At 51.0% G+C, this 16,036-nt stretch overlaps 2 protein-coding genes across 3 annotated transcripts in view; both read left to right on the top strand.

Moving 5' to 3' along the window:
• The window catches only part of LYST (lysosomal trafficking regulator), a 161,290-nt gene extending 156,701 nt beyond the window's left edge, over window positions 1-4,589 (top strand). The window contains exons 51-53 of the mRNA XM_053667898.1: window positions 332-488; window positions 875-946; window positions 1,825-4,589. Of these exons, the coding sequence (XP_053523873.1) occupies window positions 332-488; window positions 875-946; window positions 1,825-1,963 (368 nt within the window). The 3' untranslated portion in view covers window positions 1,964-4,589. The remainder of the gene's footprint in view (window positions 1-331; window positions 489-874; window positions 947-1,824) is intronic.
• A 4,789-nt stretch (window positions 4,590-9,378) lies between these two features.
• GNG4 (G protein subunit gamma 4) overlaps window positions 9,379-16,036 on the top strand; it is a 50,020-nt gene continuing 43,362 nt past the window's right edge. Inside the window, exon 1 of one of the 2 annotated variants that reach the window (XM_037138494.2) lies at window positions 9,379-9,470. The gene's annotated coding sequence lies outside the window, so the exon portion shown is untranslated. Of the gene's footprint in view, window positions 9,471-10,432; window positions 10,493-16,036 lie in introns of those variants that run through there. The other variant, XM_037138495.2, reaches the window with a different exon arrangement.

Here is a 16,036-nt window from a genome sequence, read left to right as displayed (position 1 = left end):
AGAATAGTTTCTCTTTGTGGAGATTGTTTAGCTTTCTGGATACTTTCAGATTCAGAGTTCATAGCTCATGTGTTAAAATATCGTGATTCATGATTAATTTACTTTGTCACTCTCTATGGCAGATGAATTTGTATTTTTTTTTACTGGTCACTGTCTAGATAAACATGCAGAGCTTCCTGTGACTTCAGTGCAGTGACTTCACTTGCTTGTTCTGCTGTCGGGAGTTGCCTGTCAACTCCTCACTAAAACCAGCTTGGCCCCAGGGTGCCCTCAGAACCCAGGGTGCTGGGCGGGTGATGCCACCCTGGTGACCGCAGGCTTGGTGTTTCAGCTGGCGGAGGCAGCGACCTGAGGCTGTGGACAGTGAACGGGGACCTCGTGGGACACGTGCACTGCAGAGAGATCATCTGTTCCGTGGCCTTCTCCAACCAGCCCGAGGGTGTCTCCGTCAATGTGATTGCCGGGGGGCTGGAAAACGGGGTCGTCAGGTGAGACGCTCCCGGCTCTCTGTCTGCTCTTGCTCACAAGGACGTGGGTTCAACAGTGAGTCGTTAGTACTTAGGCAGGTTAATGTTTGACTGTTAGAATTTAAAATCACCATACACTATAGGTTCTTCCTGTTTTACTTCTAATAAAGATGGCTTTAGTGCCACTGTGAAGTTTTATATTGTTTAACTATTGAAGGTCAACAACACAAAAATATGCCCAGTTAGGTTTGCAGACTCCCATACCCGCCCCTGCACACCTCCCAGAACTAACTGTAGTAACTGCTTACTGTCTTTCCTTCTAGATAACGCTTAACAAATAAGCAAGTGTAGGTTTGCTGGCCAAGGAAATGTACTTTGCGTGATTAGATGACTTTTTTCCCCTCTAGGTTATGGAGTACGTGGGACCTAAAGCCTGTGCGGGAAATCACGTTTCCTAAGTCAAATCAGCCGATTGTAAGGTGAGACCTGCCTTCCCATTCTTCGTAACATCCTTTGTGAGAGAGAGATTAAAGCTCGCAGACCTAAAGAAATCTCTGAGGAGCATCTCGGAAAGGGCGGACACTCGTTAGGCGCCAGGTTGTCTGGGGCCCAGTGGCCAACGGAGGCACAGTCCTTGTCCTGGTGGAGTTTGAAGCCCGAGTCAGGAACTGGGCCTGGCAGCCTGGGGTGGTGGCAGGGGGAGGTGGTGAAGTGACATTTTTTCCCTTCCTTATTGAAAATACCATAATGGTGACTGATGGCCACAGGAATGTGCCTGACAGGATTGGCAAACACTCAGCTGTTCCCTCCTCCGTTAACAAATTTCAATTAAAAACTTGAGTGGGCATAAGTGATTCAAATTCTACTTTATTAAAATAAGTTTATTTCTAAAATGCTAAATTCAAAGTTTAATGAACCTAAGTTAATAATTTATTGTTATATTTTTACTCTTTTCTCTTTTAAAGAAATAAAATATCTCCATAATAATCTATTTTTACAAAGAAAAAATGAAGTACTGTTACATTTTTTAAAGTTTCCTATACCCAAGCAGTCGTTGCTTAAGTAATAAAAGGTAAATGAGAAGGACAAGCAGGTAGGAAAGGACGCAACGGCACATGCTGATCTCCGGGGTACCGGTGCTGTTCTGTGTCACCTGCTTAGAAGGAGCTTCACCAACGTGGCAGCAGAGCCGCGGCCTGTGTGAGGATCACAGGCGGCTGCAGGCCCTCATGTCCTGGGTCCCTCCGCTGCAGGAAAGGCATCAGAACCTCTCCACACCGACCCCTGTGTGATCCCCAATGTGCTCATACAACTTGACACATGCTTTACAAACGGGATTTTCTTCTTTTTTTTACAGCCTCACATTTTCCTGTGACGGCCACCACCTGTACACAGCGAACAGTGAAGGGACCGTGATTGCCTGGTGTCGGAAGGACCAGCAGCGCCTGAAGCAGCCCATGTTCTACTCCTTCCTGAGCAGCTATGCAGCCGGCTGAAGGCGAGAGCTGCGCGTTCTCTGAGCACTTGAACTCCATGCTAGATTTGGCGCCTCACCCGTTTTAAGAGGTTGAACCTGAAGAAATGGATGACCAAGCAAATGTTCTACATAATTATAAAAGCTGTTCATCTGCACAGAAGCCTGCAGCCTCCAGGGGCCCTGGGAGGAAGTTTCGGACTAAATGACAGCGTATGGTGACCAATGGGACTGAGGTCTTCCATAGCCACTGAAAATCATAGTCCTGGAGTCTTTTCTATAAGGGTATTCTAAAGAGATCAGGGTTGCTCCTTTTCTAGTATTACAAAAGGGCCAAGAGAATTCAAATTGCTCAGCGAATTGTTTATAAAATACTCTTAAAATTATATTTTAAAAGTTTTACACCGAGATAACCCCCTGCCCCGAAAAGGGAGAGAAAAGAAAAGAATCTAGGACGTGATCAGGCTTTCTTGAAGAAGTGGACTGTTCAGCAGGCACCTCTGCACCGTTGCCTGGAGAACCTGCAGCCTAAAAAAGACCACTAGTGAATCTCATTATTACAAGGCAGGTTCTGCCAGTTGCCTTCTTAGCTCGAAGCAAAAGCAGAAGTTTTTGACAGCCACAAACAAGAACAGGGCTCTCTCTGACCTCAGACACATTGCGTGTCTTCATAAACATCCCACTTAAGATCCATAACACTAGGTTGTGACTCTCCTCAGTTGAGTCACTAAGATTTGAACCCACGTTCACCCTCTGAATGTCCGCCCCGCACAGAGCATCAAGAACATAGCCATCTGCAGCAGAAAGCCTCCGCTGTGCAGGAAGTCTGCACGGGTGGTGGTGATCTGGTCTGGGTGAGACATCTAAATTCTCGTGCAGGAAGAGGTTCCTTCCCTGAGACAAGAGGGGACCACTTATGTTGTTTCAAACAACATAATTCCTTTAGGAAGCAGCTTCCACGCTGGTTCCTCCACTAACCTGCACCACCTGAGAGTGCAAGGAGCGGTGGGAGCATCTTAACCACGCACCACAGCAGAGTCGGCTGCCGTCAGGGCAACATTCCTGGAAGGCTTGGAGCGGTCTCCCCACTGTGGTGTGACGGCGCTGTTTCTGCTCGGGTGCTGCTTTACTGGCTTTTAAGACACTTAAATAACTGAGTAACATGTTACCACGGGATGAAAATCTGTGTTCCCGCCTGAGAGTCACTGGCATGTTTGCTACAAAAACTTGACTCACATGGTGTTTACAGAACTACTTTTATAACTTCCAGACTTTCTGCAACATTCTACTTAAAAACTGTACAAAACAATTCCCAAGGCTCTGCGTTAAGATCAGTACGAGAAGCAGCAAGCAGCCACAGGCAGTTGTGGCGTGAAGCCCGCAGCTGCGTCGGAACGCCACGCAGGCTGCATTACCATCGTGCTCACGCAGACAGCTGTGAGCTCTGAGGCCCAGACGGTGCAGAGATGACATCATTCCTGCTCACGCTGAAGTGATTTGCTTTGTTTAAAAAGAAATCGCAGCTATTGTCTAGCTTTCACTTTTCTACTGAGAACCTCAAATTAGTCCCCTTAGAATAGTGTTGCTGCTCAGTCTTTTTTTTAAGGCTGAATTTCATTTGTCTAAAGAGGAAATATGCAAAACAACCAGTCTTGTTAAAGAGTGCAATATTATATTTTTATGTAAAAATGAAAATTTGGGGGATTATTTATTCAGCATGAAACTCACTCTGTGTGAGAAACACCTCGTGACGTGCATGTTGCAGCAAACGTGTCTGCAGATTCCCACACGCTCTTCCCTTCACACGCACCGCCGCTTCGGGCTGGGAATAAACGTCATAAAACGGGTTTGAAGACCTGTTCTTTGTACAGTCTGAACTGTAAGGCCAGATCTCATATTGATGGCTCTTCTTTTATAACCCACACAGGCTCTCTCCTTCCCCCTCTAAGTTAGTCACTGAAAGGATCTCTCATTTCTTAATGTTGGCCTTTGTGACAAATTTTATATTCAAACTTTACTACCCTTAAATGGACTTCAGTCAAGCCTGCGGTGAAACCACTCGTTTCAAAGAGAAGGGCATCAGCCCTGCCCTGAGCAAATCTGTAGAGGCCCTACTGTGTGCCAAGGATACAGGAATAGCCTGCACTGCTGGGGGTTGTAGGCTGATGGAGGGACCTGCTGTGACAACGTACACTGTGTAGTTACAGAGCATGTGAAGGTGAAGTACAGGGTGCTCTGAGAGAACAGAACAGGAAGGATCAAGAGGGTCCCACTGCAAACCACAGTTTACACAGCAGCTACATCCCCACTGGGCAGCTCAGTCGATGAGAGCGTTGTCCTGATCCACCAAAGTTGTGGGTTCCATCTTGGTCAGGGCACATAAGAGTCAACCAGTGAATGCATAAATAAGTGGAACAATAAGTCAGTGTTTCTCTCTCCTCCTACTCTCTAAAAATGAAAAAAAAATTTAAAGCAACTACTGCCCTGGCTTGTATGGCTCAGTGGGTTAAGTGCCACCCTGCAAACCAAAGGGTCACAGGTTCAATTCCTAGTCAGGGCGCATGCCTGGGTTGTGGGCCAGGTCCCCAGTAGGGGGCACACAAAAAGCAACCACACGTTGATGTTTCTCTTCCTCTCTCCCTCCCTTCTCCTGTCTCTAAATAAAATCTCTTTAAAAAATAAAAAGCAACTACCTTTGCCAATATAAAATATATATATACACTGAGTAGGGAAGGAGCTGATAATAATTTTAGTGACCAAATTTATACATATACATGTGTGTGTGTGTGTATCTTGACACTTTGGGGACACTGGCTTGCAACTCAGTTATTTGGGAGAAATTAAATAATACATTATGTCCTTTTAGGCCAAAATGACTAGATCATTTGAGACTAGACAACAATATTCTTGCTCAAGTACTGAGCTTATTTCTTTTCTCATGAACAAAGTTAATGGTATATGAGTTTAGGAAATACTGTTTTCTGGCCAAGATGGAGGTGTAGGTAGATACACTTTGTCTCTTCGCAAAACCAAAAGAAGGAAAATATTTAAAAACAAAAATAACCAGGACTGCTGGAAAGTCAAACTGTATAGAAGTCCGACAACCAAGGAGTTAAAGAAGAACATTCCCTCAGACCAGTAGGAGGGATGGAGACGGGCAGCTGGGGGGAGAGGATGCACGGCCAGGCAGCAGCTGGAGGACCAGGATGAGCAAGGCAGTGGATGGCAGAGTGCAGGGGTCCCACAGTTGCATGTGAAAAAGCTGGAGGAACAACTGTGGAACAAGACAGACCATGCACCCCGGGGTTACAGTGCAGGAAATAAAGCCTCAAAACCTCTGACTGAGAAAACCTATGGGGGTTGAGTTGGTGAGAGAAAGTCCCAGCTTCACAGGAGAGCTCGTTGGAGAGACTCACAGGGTTCTAGAATGTACACAAACTCACCCAGGAATCAGCACCAGAAGGGCCCAATTTGCTTTTGGGTAGCGGGGGAAGTAACTAAAAACCAGCAGAGAGGTGAGCAAGTGATACTGTTCCCTCTCGGACCCCTCCCTCTCATGCTACATCACAATGCAGCGATGCAAGTTGCCCCACTCTGTTGAATACCTAAAACTCCACCCCCTACTATGTAACAGGCATGCCAAGATAAAAAAAATATATGGCCCAAATGAAAGAAACATCAAAGCTCCAGGAAAAGAAGTAAGCAGTGAAGGGATAGCCAATCTATTAGATGCAGAGTTCAAAACACTGGTTGGTAATCAGGATGCTCACAGAAATGGTGGAGTATGGTCGCAAAATAGAGGAAAAAATGAAGGCTATGAAAAGTGAAATAAAGGGAAATGTACAGGGAACCAACAGTCAAAAGAAGGAAACCAGGGCTCAAACCAATAGTTTGAAGCAGAAGGAAGGAATAAACATTTAACCAGAACAGAATAAAGAAATGAACATTCAAAAACATGAGGAGAGGCTTAGGAACCTCTGGGACAACTTTAAATGTTCCAACATCCTATCCATAGTGGTGCCAGAAGGAAAAAAGAAAGAGCAAGAAATTGAAAACGTATTTGGAAAAATAATGAAGAACTTCCTTAATCTGACAAAGGCAATAGACTTCCAGAAAGTCCAGGAAGCTCAGAGAGTCCTAAAGAAGTTGGACCCAAGGAAGCACACAACAAGACACATCATAATTACATTACTCAAGAATAGGGATAAGGAGAGAATCTTAAAAGTGGCAAGAGAAAAGGAGACAGTTGCCTACAAAGGAGTTCCCATAAGACTCTCAGCTGATTTCTCAAAAGAAACCTTGTAGGCAAGAAGGGGCTGGAAAGAAGTATTTGAAGTCATGAAAGGCAAGGACCTACATCCAAGATTGTTCTATCTGTGGGGGAATCCACAGACATACAAAGGGTTGTAAGAAAACTTGATGAACTACTATATGCCAACAAATTGCACAATCTGGAAGAACTGGGTAAATTCCTAGAAACATACAATCTTCCAAAACTGAGTCAGGATGAATTATAACACCTGACTAGACCTATTACAAGTAAGGAAACTGAGGCAGTAATCATAACATTCCCAACAAACAAAAGTCCGGGAGCGGATGGCTTCACAGGAAATTTTACCAAACATTCAAAGAACTAACACCTGTCCTTCTCAATTTATCCCAAAAAATCCAAGAGGAGGGAAGACTCCCAAGTTCATTTTATGAGGCCATCATTATCCTAATTCCAAAACCAAACAAAGACACCACAAAGAAAGAAAAGTATAGACCAACATTCCTGATGAACATAGATGGTAAAATCCCCAACAAAATATTAGCAAACCAGATCCTGCAATTCATTAAAAAGATCATATACCAAGACCAAGTGGGATTTATTCCAGAGATGCAAGATTGGCACAATGCCGCAAATCAATAAACATGATATGCCACGTGAACAAAAGGGATAAAAGTAATGTGATGATAATAGATGCAGAAAAAGCATTTGATAAAATCCAGCACCTATTTATGATAAAAATCCTTAGCAAAGTGGTAATAGAGGAAACATACGTCAACATCATAAAGGCCATATATGACAGACCGACAGCCAACATCATTCACAATGGGCAAAAACTAGAAGCGTTTCCCTTAAGACCCAGAACAAGACAGGAATGTCTGCTTTCACCGCTGTTATTGAACAGAGTACTGGAAGTCCTAGCTAGCCACAGCAGTCAGTCAAGAAGAAGAAGTGAAAAGCATATAAATAGGAAATGAAGAAGTAAAACTGTATTTGTAAGTGACATGATGCCATATATTCAGAACCCTAAAGATTCTAGCAAAAATGACTAGAACTGATAAACAAATTCAGCAATGTAGCAGGATACAAAATAAATACCCAGAAATCAGTTGCATTTTTATACAAGAATAACGAACAATCAGAAAGTGAAACTAAGAAAACAACCCCATTTACAATTGCATTAAAAAGAAATTAAGAATCAATTTATCCAAGAATGTAAAAGACCTGTACTTGGAAAATTGTAACACATTGAAGAAATAAATTGAAGATACAAACAAGTGAAAGCACATATCATGTTCATAAATTGGAAGAATTAAATCGTTAAAAGATCCATAGTACCCAAAGCGATCTATAGATTCAACACAACTCCTATCAGGATACCAATGGCATTTCACAGAAATGCAAACAAATATTCCAAAAATGTTTATGGAAACACAAAAGACCCCAAATAACCACAGCAATCTTGAGAAAGAATATGAGGAATTGTGCTACCCGATACCAAACTATACTAGAAGTCCATAGTAATCAAAATAGCATGGTACTGGCATAAAAACAGACATATAGATCAACAGACCAGAATAGAGAGCCCATAAATAACACCCACACCTTTATGGTCAATTAATGTTTGACAAAGGAGGCAAGAATATACAATGGGGTAAAATAAGAACAGTCTATCAATAAATAGTATTAGCAAAATTAGATATGTGCAAAAAAAATGAAACTACATCAACCTTTTTACACCATTCACAAGAAAAAAACTTAAAATGATTTAAAGACTTAAATGTTAGACTCAAAACCATTAAAATCCTAGAAGAATACACAGGCAATAAAATAGTGGACAGTTCTCATAGCAATATTTTTGAAATATCTCTCAAGCAAGGAAAAGAAAAAAATAAACAAATGGGACTACCTCAAGCTAGAAAGTTTATGCACAGCCAAGGAAACCGTCAACAAAATGAGCAGACAACCCACTGAATGGGAGAGCATGTTTGCCAATGATATGTCTGATAAGGGGTTAATGTCCAAAATTTATAAAAAACTCAAAACTCAACACCAAGAAACAAAGAATCCAATTAAAAAAATGGGCAAAGCCCCTGAATAGATGCTTCTCCAAAGAGGCATACAGATGGCCAACAGACATATGAAAGGATGCTTGACGTCACTAATCAAAGAGATGCAAATCAAAACCACAATGAGATACCACCTCAAAAGGGTCAGAATGGCCACCATTCATATGTCAACAAACAGCAAGTGCTGGCGAGGAGGTGGAAAAAAGGGAACCCTCATGCACTGTTGGTGGGAATGCAGACTGGTGCAGCCACTGTGGAAAACAATATGGAGATACCTCAAGAAAATAAAAATGAACTGTCTTGTGACTAAACAATTTCACTTCTGGGGATTTATCCAAAGAAACAAACAAAAAAAAACCCCAACTAATTCAATATATATATCCCTAGGTTTCTTGCAGCATTGTTTACAGTAGCCTCGATGTGGAAGCAGCCCAGCAGGAGATGAGTGGACAAAAACGCTGTGGCGCATGTTCACAGTGGAATACTGCTCTGTGGTGAAAAAGAAATCTCACCCTTTGCAACAGCATGGGGGGACCTGGAGAACACTATGCTGAGTGAAGTAAGGCAGTCAGAGAAAGACAAGTGCCTTATGATTTCACTTAAATGTGGAGCCCAGTGAACAAAACAAGCTAACAAATAAAACAAACAGATTCGTAGATATAAAACGGACAGCTGTCAGAGGGAGGGGACTTGGGGACTGGGTGAAAAAGGTGAAGAGATGAAGCGCAAAACGAAAACTCATAGGCCGCGGCTGGTGATTCTCAGAGGGCAAGGGAGTGGGGGGAGGTAGAGGAGGGCAAAGGGGAATAAAATGTGATGGAAGGAGACGACTGGGGCGGCGAACACACAATACAACACACACATGACGTGGGGTAGAACTGCACGCCTGAAACGGAGATAATTTTACTGACCAACGTCACCCCAATAAATTCAACAAATAAAATACACCCAGCCATATCATAATTACATGAAAGCAAGGGACCTAAACAGTCCATTCAAAGGCACGGAACGTATCTCAGGCTGAATTTCAGAAGCCGGACGCAGGTCTGTGCTGAGCCTCGCTCGGTCTCCACGAACCTCGGGCGTGCGTCCCGCCTCCCAGACGCGGCGGCTCTCACTCCGGGGCGGGCCCCCGCGGCGCGGCGCCCCGGTGCCTCCCGTCACCAAGTCCGGCCGGCCTGCGCCTCCCGGTGAGTGTCAGCAGGCACAGGTGTCACCGCCCCTGGCCACAGGTCGGGGTTTTACGCGTTCCCAGGTGCTGCGTGTGAGCTGCCGCGCCCACCCGGCCGGTCGCTGGACCGAGCCCGCGGGTAAAGCCGAGGCTGTGCGAGGCTCTGGTCGCGGCCCCCGCGAGCACCGGCTCCCCACCTCCCCGCCCCCAGCCTGGGCGGCGCGCGCTGCAGGCGGGGTGCCCGGCGGGCTCGAGGCCGGGGAGCTCGGCGGGGTCTCGGGGGCCGGGCACAGGGCGAGGGGCGCTGGGGGCGCGGACTGGGGGCGCGGGGTGCGGGGCTGGGAGGCGGGGGCTCGGGCCGAGCGGGGGGCCAGGGGAGCCGAGAGCTGGGCGGGGGACGCGGGCCGTGCGCGGTGGGACTTTGGGGGACGAGGGGCGCGGGCCGCGGGCCGCGGGCGGGGCCCGGGAGGCGGGGCCGGCCGGGCGGGGGGCGCGGAGCCCCGGCGCGGGAGCCCCGGTGACGCACCAGTGACGTCGGCGGCGGGCGGGATTTCCCAGCCCCTCCCGGGCGCCCGGGGAGACCCGGCTGCGGAGCGGCCGCGACCACCGCGGAGGGAAGCGGCGGGCCCGGGTCGCGCCTCCGAGCAGCGCGCTGGGCCCAGCGGATAGACGCTCGGCGTCCGGCCGGCCTCGCTCGCCGCCCCAGGCTCGGTCCGCGCTGCCTCCGCCGCGCCGGCGAGCGCTGACCGGCTCCCGCCCCGCCCCGCGCCCACCGGGACGATGCCGAGCGGCCTGGGCCCCCGCGCGCGCCGCGCCGGAGACAAAGCCCGCGCGTGAGCGGCGCCCGGCGAGCGGCGCGAAGCTGTGCGGACGGGCGGCACCGCCCGGGCTCCGCGGGCGCGGGGGAGCTGAAACCACCGGGGGTCGGCGGACCGTCCCGGAGCCGGAGGGCGGTTCCGGTGCCCGCGGCCCAGCCCGCGCGGCCAGCAGCCGGGCGGCAGGTGCGCGGCTGCCCAGCCCGGGACCCTCCGCGGAGCGCAGGTGCGTACGGGAGGCTCCTGGGGGTCGGCGTCGGAGGCGGCGAGGTACTGGGGACCCGTATCCGTACGTAGGTCACCGAGCGCTCGCCCCGGTCCCGGCAGGGACGTCCCCGTCCACAGGACCGTCACGGAAGGGGTGGACGGGCCAGTCGGTCGTTCTGTTGGGGGAAGCGCTTTCGGCGAGCGCCGGCAGAAGTTCCGTTGATTCCTAACGCCGGGGACACCTCCCGGGTCTGGCGGCGACCACCGGGCGCAGGTTTGACCCCCGCCTGTGGCGTCTGTCCCCGCGGCTGGTGCTGAACTGCACTGCACTCGCGGCGCGCGTCCGGTGGCTTTGGGGAGCGGTGGTCTGATTTATGCCTCGGAAATAATAACCTTCTCCAGAGGTGCGGCTGGAGAAGGCGCCTTAATTTAGGAGGATTTGCTTATTTTGTGTGTCTTGAACTAGGGTATTAGGAAGTCCCAAAGTCCAAGTCTGAGCAAGTGGTAAAGTGGCCGGTGGCCCCCTGGGTCCCTCTGCACCCGGGCTCTCCTGGCTTGCTGTTCCCCCCCAGGGCTGTGAAACGCTGGACACGGCGAAGGCCTGCTGGGCTGCGCTCACATCCCAGTGAAGACGTGCCGGTGCTGCCTTCTGCTCGCCGGTCCTGGGCGGGGGGGGCGGAAAATCCAGGGGCAGGCGCCTCCGAGCGGCCCGAGGGGACCTCGGCTCTGTGCCGGCCCCTGGGTTCTTTGGGGAAACCCGTTGCCTGTCCCGGGCGGGGAGGCGGCCGCGTGGCCCTGGCCCTGCTCCCCGGCAGAGGCTGCCCGGGGAACCCAAAGGTGGAAGGCTTTTCACCCCGGACCTGTAAACCGTACATCCTGCGTTATGACCCAAGTGTGAGGCTGGCTCACCTGGCAGCCATTGGGAAAGGTAGACACACAGCACCCGTCAGTGTCGACGCAAATAAATACAAGGTGTGCCGGCCGGGATGCTTTGCTAGTGTAAGGGGTTGTCAGGCTGAAGTGACTGTTTGGGACAGTGGCCTTCCTGTTGGCTCCTCCACGTGCCGGGGGCTCCGGTCTTCAGCCTCTATTGGATCAAGTTGCCCCAAGGAAGCCGGGTCAGCTGAGAAGCAGCACAGCAGGAAGGTCCTTCACACTGGCCCATGGTTGGCTGGGTATCGCCTTTGTCCATGGTGGGAAAACCAGGGGAAAGCTTTCCCACGTGCATTTTACAGTTTTTAAAACAAAACTGACAGTCCTTGACACACCCAAATCTCCACACTTTCTTGGAAATGGTGGGGCATCAGGTGGGAACTTGGGCACTGTCATCTCCTGGCCCCCGGGGGAGCAGGTACCACGTAGCTGTCCTGGAGGACCGGGTGGGGCTTCAGGAGCACCTGTGTGTAACCCTCTGCTCACACACGCTCACACACACACACACACACACGCACGCACAACTACTACTTATGTCAGAAGGCGGCCAAATGGCAGAGAAGTGACTGCCACGAGTCAGTCTCATTTACTTACAGCCACGCCTCACTCTCACATTTTTTCTTAGCTTGTCTCATTTTTGTTCGACTTGAAGAAGGGAGAATGCCTAAAAGGCAATACATTTTAATTGTCTTTTTTCTTCGTGGAATTTGAAACAGTATCTTTAAGATAATTACCCGATCTGTTCTAGGAACACCTTTGGGAGCATATGCTACAGACTAATCTTGCAGGTTCCTTTTTTACTCGGTATTTTTGTTGGCTCTAGACATATTCAGGCATAAAGAGACTTACTTTCCAGGTAGAGAGATCATTTGTTCAGTTTTTGTAAACCAGAAACTGAAATTTAATTTCTTTAATACACCAAAAGGACTATGAAATATCCTTTTAACAGCAGTTAGGTTGTTTTCATGGAAAACGAGAGAAGATGAATGAGTGTCAGAAAAAGGAAAACCAGAGATCAGTTATAACATGTAAAAGTTAGCATAATACTACTGCGTGTTTTCAACCAGCCGATTTAAACCACGTGAAGAATAAAGCAGCCGTCTTACGTAAATGATCAGAAGTGAACGCAGACGCAAGTGAAATTTCCATTTGGGGAAGGAAGTGGAGGCAGGAAGTGCTGCTGCAGGAGAGTGTCTCGGAGAAGACAGAGAGGGCGAAGACACCGGTTGAACTTCCAGCTGGCCCCTTCCCAACCTCGGCACCAGGGGGCTTTGGGGAGGTCAAATGGCAGCTGCCAGCTGTCACCAGCATTCCTAGTGGACCTTGGCACACAGTGGCAGGTCTGGCGCAGATGGGAACGCGGGCGTGTTGAAGGCAGGGTGCTTGTGCGTGGGCCCCAGGTGGTCATCAGGAGAGGAGGTCTTCGTAGCTGGAGAAGCTAGTGTCCCCCAAGCCCTGAGCGTCCTGGTCAGGGCCCAGCCTGGGAGGAGCACAGTGGGGGAGGGAGGGCCTGGTGGGTGGTCTCATGAACCCTCACACCACACCTGCAAGCTTTCTCCTTAGCAAAATGCAAGGTGACCACTGGCAGGGTGTTCGGTGGAGAGTGGTGACTTTTCAACGGACCAAGGATAAGCGTGTGCCCCCGAAGTGAGAGCGGCAGAGCCCTGGGGAGAGAAGTAAGGGGTGTGGGGTGTGAGGTGCACCCAGGGCTGTGCCTGCTCCTTCCCCTCCGGCTCATATTTCCCAGACCTGTGCTCCCTGGGGGCCGGGGAGGAAGAGAGAAGACATGAAAGAAATGCCTCGGCCTCCTCTGGGGACCAAGTGCTCCCCTCCCCCGCAGCCGACGTGTGCACTGCCAGGAGAAGACCCCTCCGCCCACCCACTCCGTGTGCCTCTGCTTCTCTGTCTCGCCCTGTGCGTCCCGGTGCTCACGTCCAGTTCACAGCCGCAGGCCCTTTTCATCCACCCCTGCCCAGTCGCCGCCGAAGGAGGAGGCAGGACAGCAGTAGGGAGGAGGGCAACATCGCCCATTGTTTTCAGAGCTCTTATCAGATAGAAGACCTTCACAACCACAGGGAAAGGTCTTGCCATGACAAACAAATGTGCTCCCCAGCCCCGCTCCCCTCCGGTATGGAGGTCCAATAGGGGAAATGGAGTTAGGGAATGGGAAGGAAAGATTGCAGGGGGGTCCTCGGGTGGGGGTGGCAGCAGAGTGATTGGGGGGGGTGCTGAAGGGGTGCTCAATGGCCCAGGCCCGGACCCCGCTGGAGGGCAAAAGCCACAAGGTCCGCTTCCAGTGGTCTCTCAGGGTAACGCGCCCTGGCTTAGAGACTGCAGGAGGGGCAGGTGGGGGCAGCACGTGTGACCTGCAGGTGAGGAGGGGCTGCCTGGGACGAGCAGAGGCCGGCTGGACACAGACAGGGGCTCCCCAGTGCCCAGGCCAAGCCACGTGGTGGGCAACCACCCTCCCAGGGACTCTCGGGGGGCAAAGAGCAGATGTGAATGTCAGGGCAAGCCAAAAATTATTCTGTGAAATGCACCTTCCTTCCAGTGCAGGATTTCGCAAGGCGAGGTCCCTTGGAAGGGCCGCCCCTGCCCCACAGTCCCTGGGGCTGCTGCGCCTGCCACCTCCACTTCCGCTCCCGCTCCCATGACTCATGTTCTGTGCTCGCACGTCCAGCCCGGCCTTGGGCCTTGTTTGTGCTGCTTTGTCCCCGACACACCGGCCTCGTTGGGGCTGCAGTTCATTAGCTTCGGTGAGAGGAGTTTTTATTTTATGTTATTCCCAAACCTCTGGGTCCCCATCTTCCTGCCCCCAAGCTCTGGTGGCCCTGCTTCACGGTCACCACGGCAACTTGGATTCCCCAGGCCCGGCCCCCCTGCCCTGCCCCCGCTGCACCGGTGTGGTGGGCTGTGCGGCAGGCCCGTGGTGGGTTTCCCCGCTCTCCCCTCAGTGCTGGGGACGCGGCAGCAAACCAAAGCAGGCGGTGGAGAGGGACAGCCAGGCCTGCCCTCACAGAATTTACATGTTGGTGGAGGCTCAGAGCAGTAAGTCAGAAAATAAAAGGTAACTTAAGCCAATTAATAAATAAGCACCTTAAACTGTAACAAGTGCTTGGGAGAAAATGCAACCAAGAAGGGGAGCCGGGGAGCCAGCGGCAGCTCTGCAGGGGCTGTTCCCAGAGGCACTCTCAGTCTCAACTTCAGACCGAGGCGACCGACTGGACACGACCATGTCTGGTGCCCGTGGAGCCCATGAGAACGGAAGCAAGTGAGACATTACGGGCCACGGGTGGTTTCTGCTCAGCTGCCGTCCTGGACAGGACCGGGATTCTGCTGCCCCCGGGCTCCCGCTGCCGAACCCCCAGCACACGAGGCAACACGTCCGGCGGGGGGGGGGGGTTGGTAGCATCACACAGGGGTACAGGCTGAGCAGTGAGATGCACGTCACAGAGAGCTCTCACCTGCTCTGTGGATGCCACAGCAGCCCAGAGGCCGGCCTCCCACGCACCAGGGACAGAGCCTACCCCGTGCCCCTGGGGGCCGGACCACAGACGCCCATCGTGAGATCTGGGGGCCAGCTGGAGCAGAGGGGCCGCCCTCCAGCCCCGCTGCTGTGGGCCTGGACGCACCAGGAGGCTGTTCCATCAGACTTTTCATACAGACTTTTCCTTTTCTGACACAGTGGCCCCTTGTCCGTGGTTTCAGTTTCCCACAGTCAACCGAGCTCCAAAAATATTAAAAGTGGAAAATTCCAGAAATTAACGATTCCTGAGTTTCAAATTGTGCGCCATTCTGAGTAGCATGGTGGGGCCTCGCCCTGGCCTGCTCTGTCCCAGCCGGGATGTGGCCCGTCCCCCTGTCCAGCGTCTTTACCCTGTAGATGTTCCCACCCGCGTGCCCCTTAGAAGCCGTCTGGGTGATGCCGTGACTGTCAGGGCATCGCAGTGCTGGTGCGCAGGTCGCCGTGCCGCGTAGTGGCGCCAGCATCCCACGCGCCAGAGGCAAGCTGTGCGCCGTGGAAGTGCAAGTGTGGGCTTTCGTGCTGTCTGTGACTTCAGACTTCCACTCTGGTCTGGGAACGTGGTCCCCGCAGGTCAGGGGCATGACTGTGCCTTGCAGGTTAGGGGGCCTGGCAATGGGAACAATGATGACTTCATTGCACTAGTCAGTGAAGGCGGTAGACACCACTGAGTGAGCATGTGCAGTGTGTGGCTGTCACATTCAGAATGAGTAGAGCAACGAATCTGCACCAAATTTTGTGTTACACTTGAACACTCCTCTGTGGAAACTATTCTGATGATTCAGAAGGCAGCAGCTGTGGGCAACTGGTGATTGGCAGCTTCATCACAACAATGCACCCACTCATGCATCAGGTCTCGTGCAGTTTTTTGGTGAAATGTTAAATCACCCAGGTGACTCAGCCCCCCCCCCCCGCAGCCCAGATTGGGCACCCTGTGACTTGGGCTGGGACCCCTAACTCCCAAGACATCCCTCCCAATTTTTGTCCACTACATGTGGGTTTGGGACCAGTTGTTCTGCACCTCTGCCCCTCCTGCCACTCTTGATGTGGTTTCTTCTTTAAATTCCGTAGTTGTAGGACCCATTCTGCTCGATTTCTGACGGTTCT

This window comes from Artibeus jamaicensis, unplaced genomic scaffold (assembly GCF_021234435.1).
Source record: "Artibeus jamaicensis isolate MK-2021 breed Jamaican fruit bat unplaced genomic scaffold, CSHL_Jam_final contig_473, whole genome shotgun sequence".
NCBI lineage: Eukaryota > Metazoa > Chordata > Mammalia > Chiroptera > Phyllostomidae > Artibeus > Artibeus jamaicensis.
Note: the sequence above shows the minus strand (reverse complement) of the source record. Positions and strands in the feature narration are given on the sequence as shown.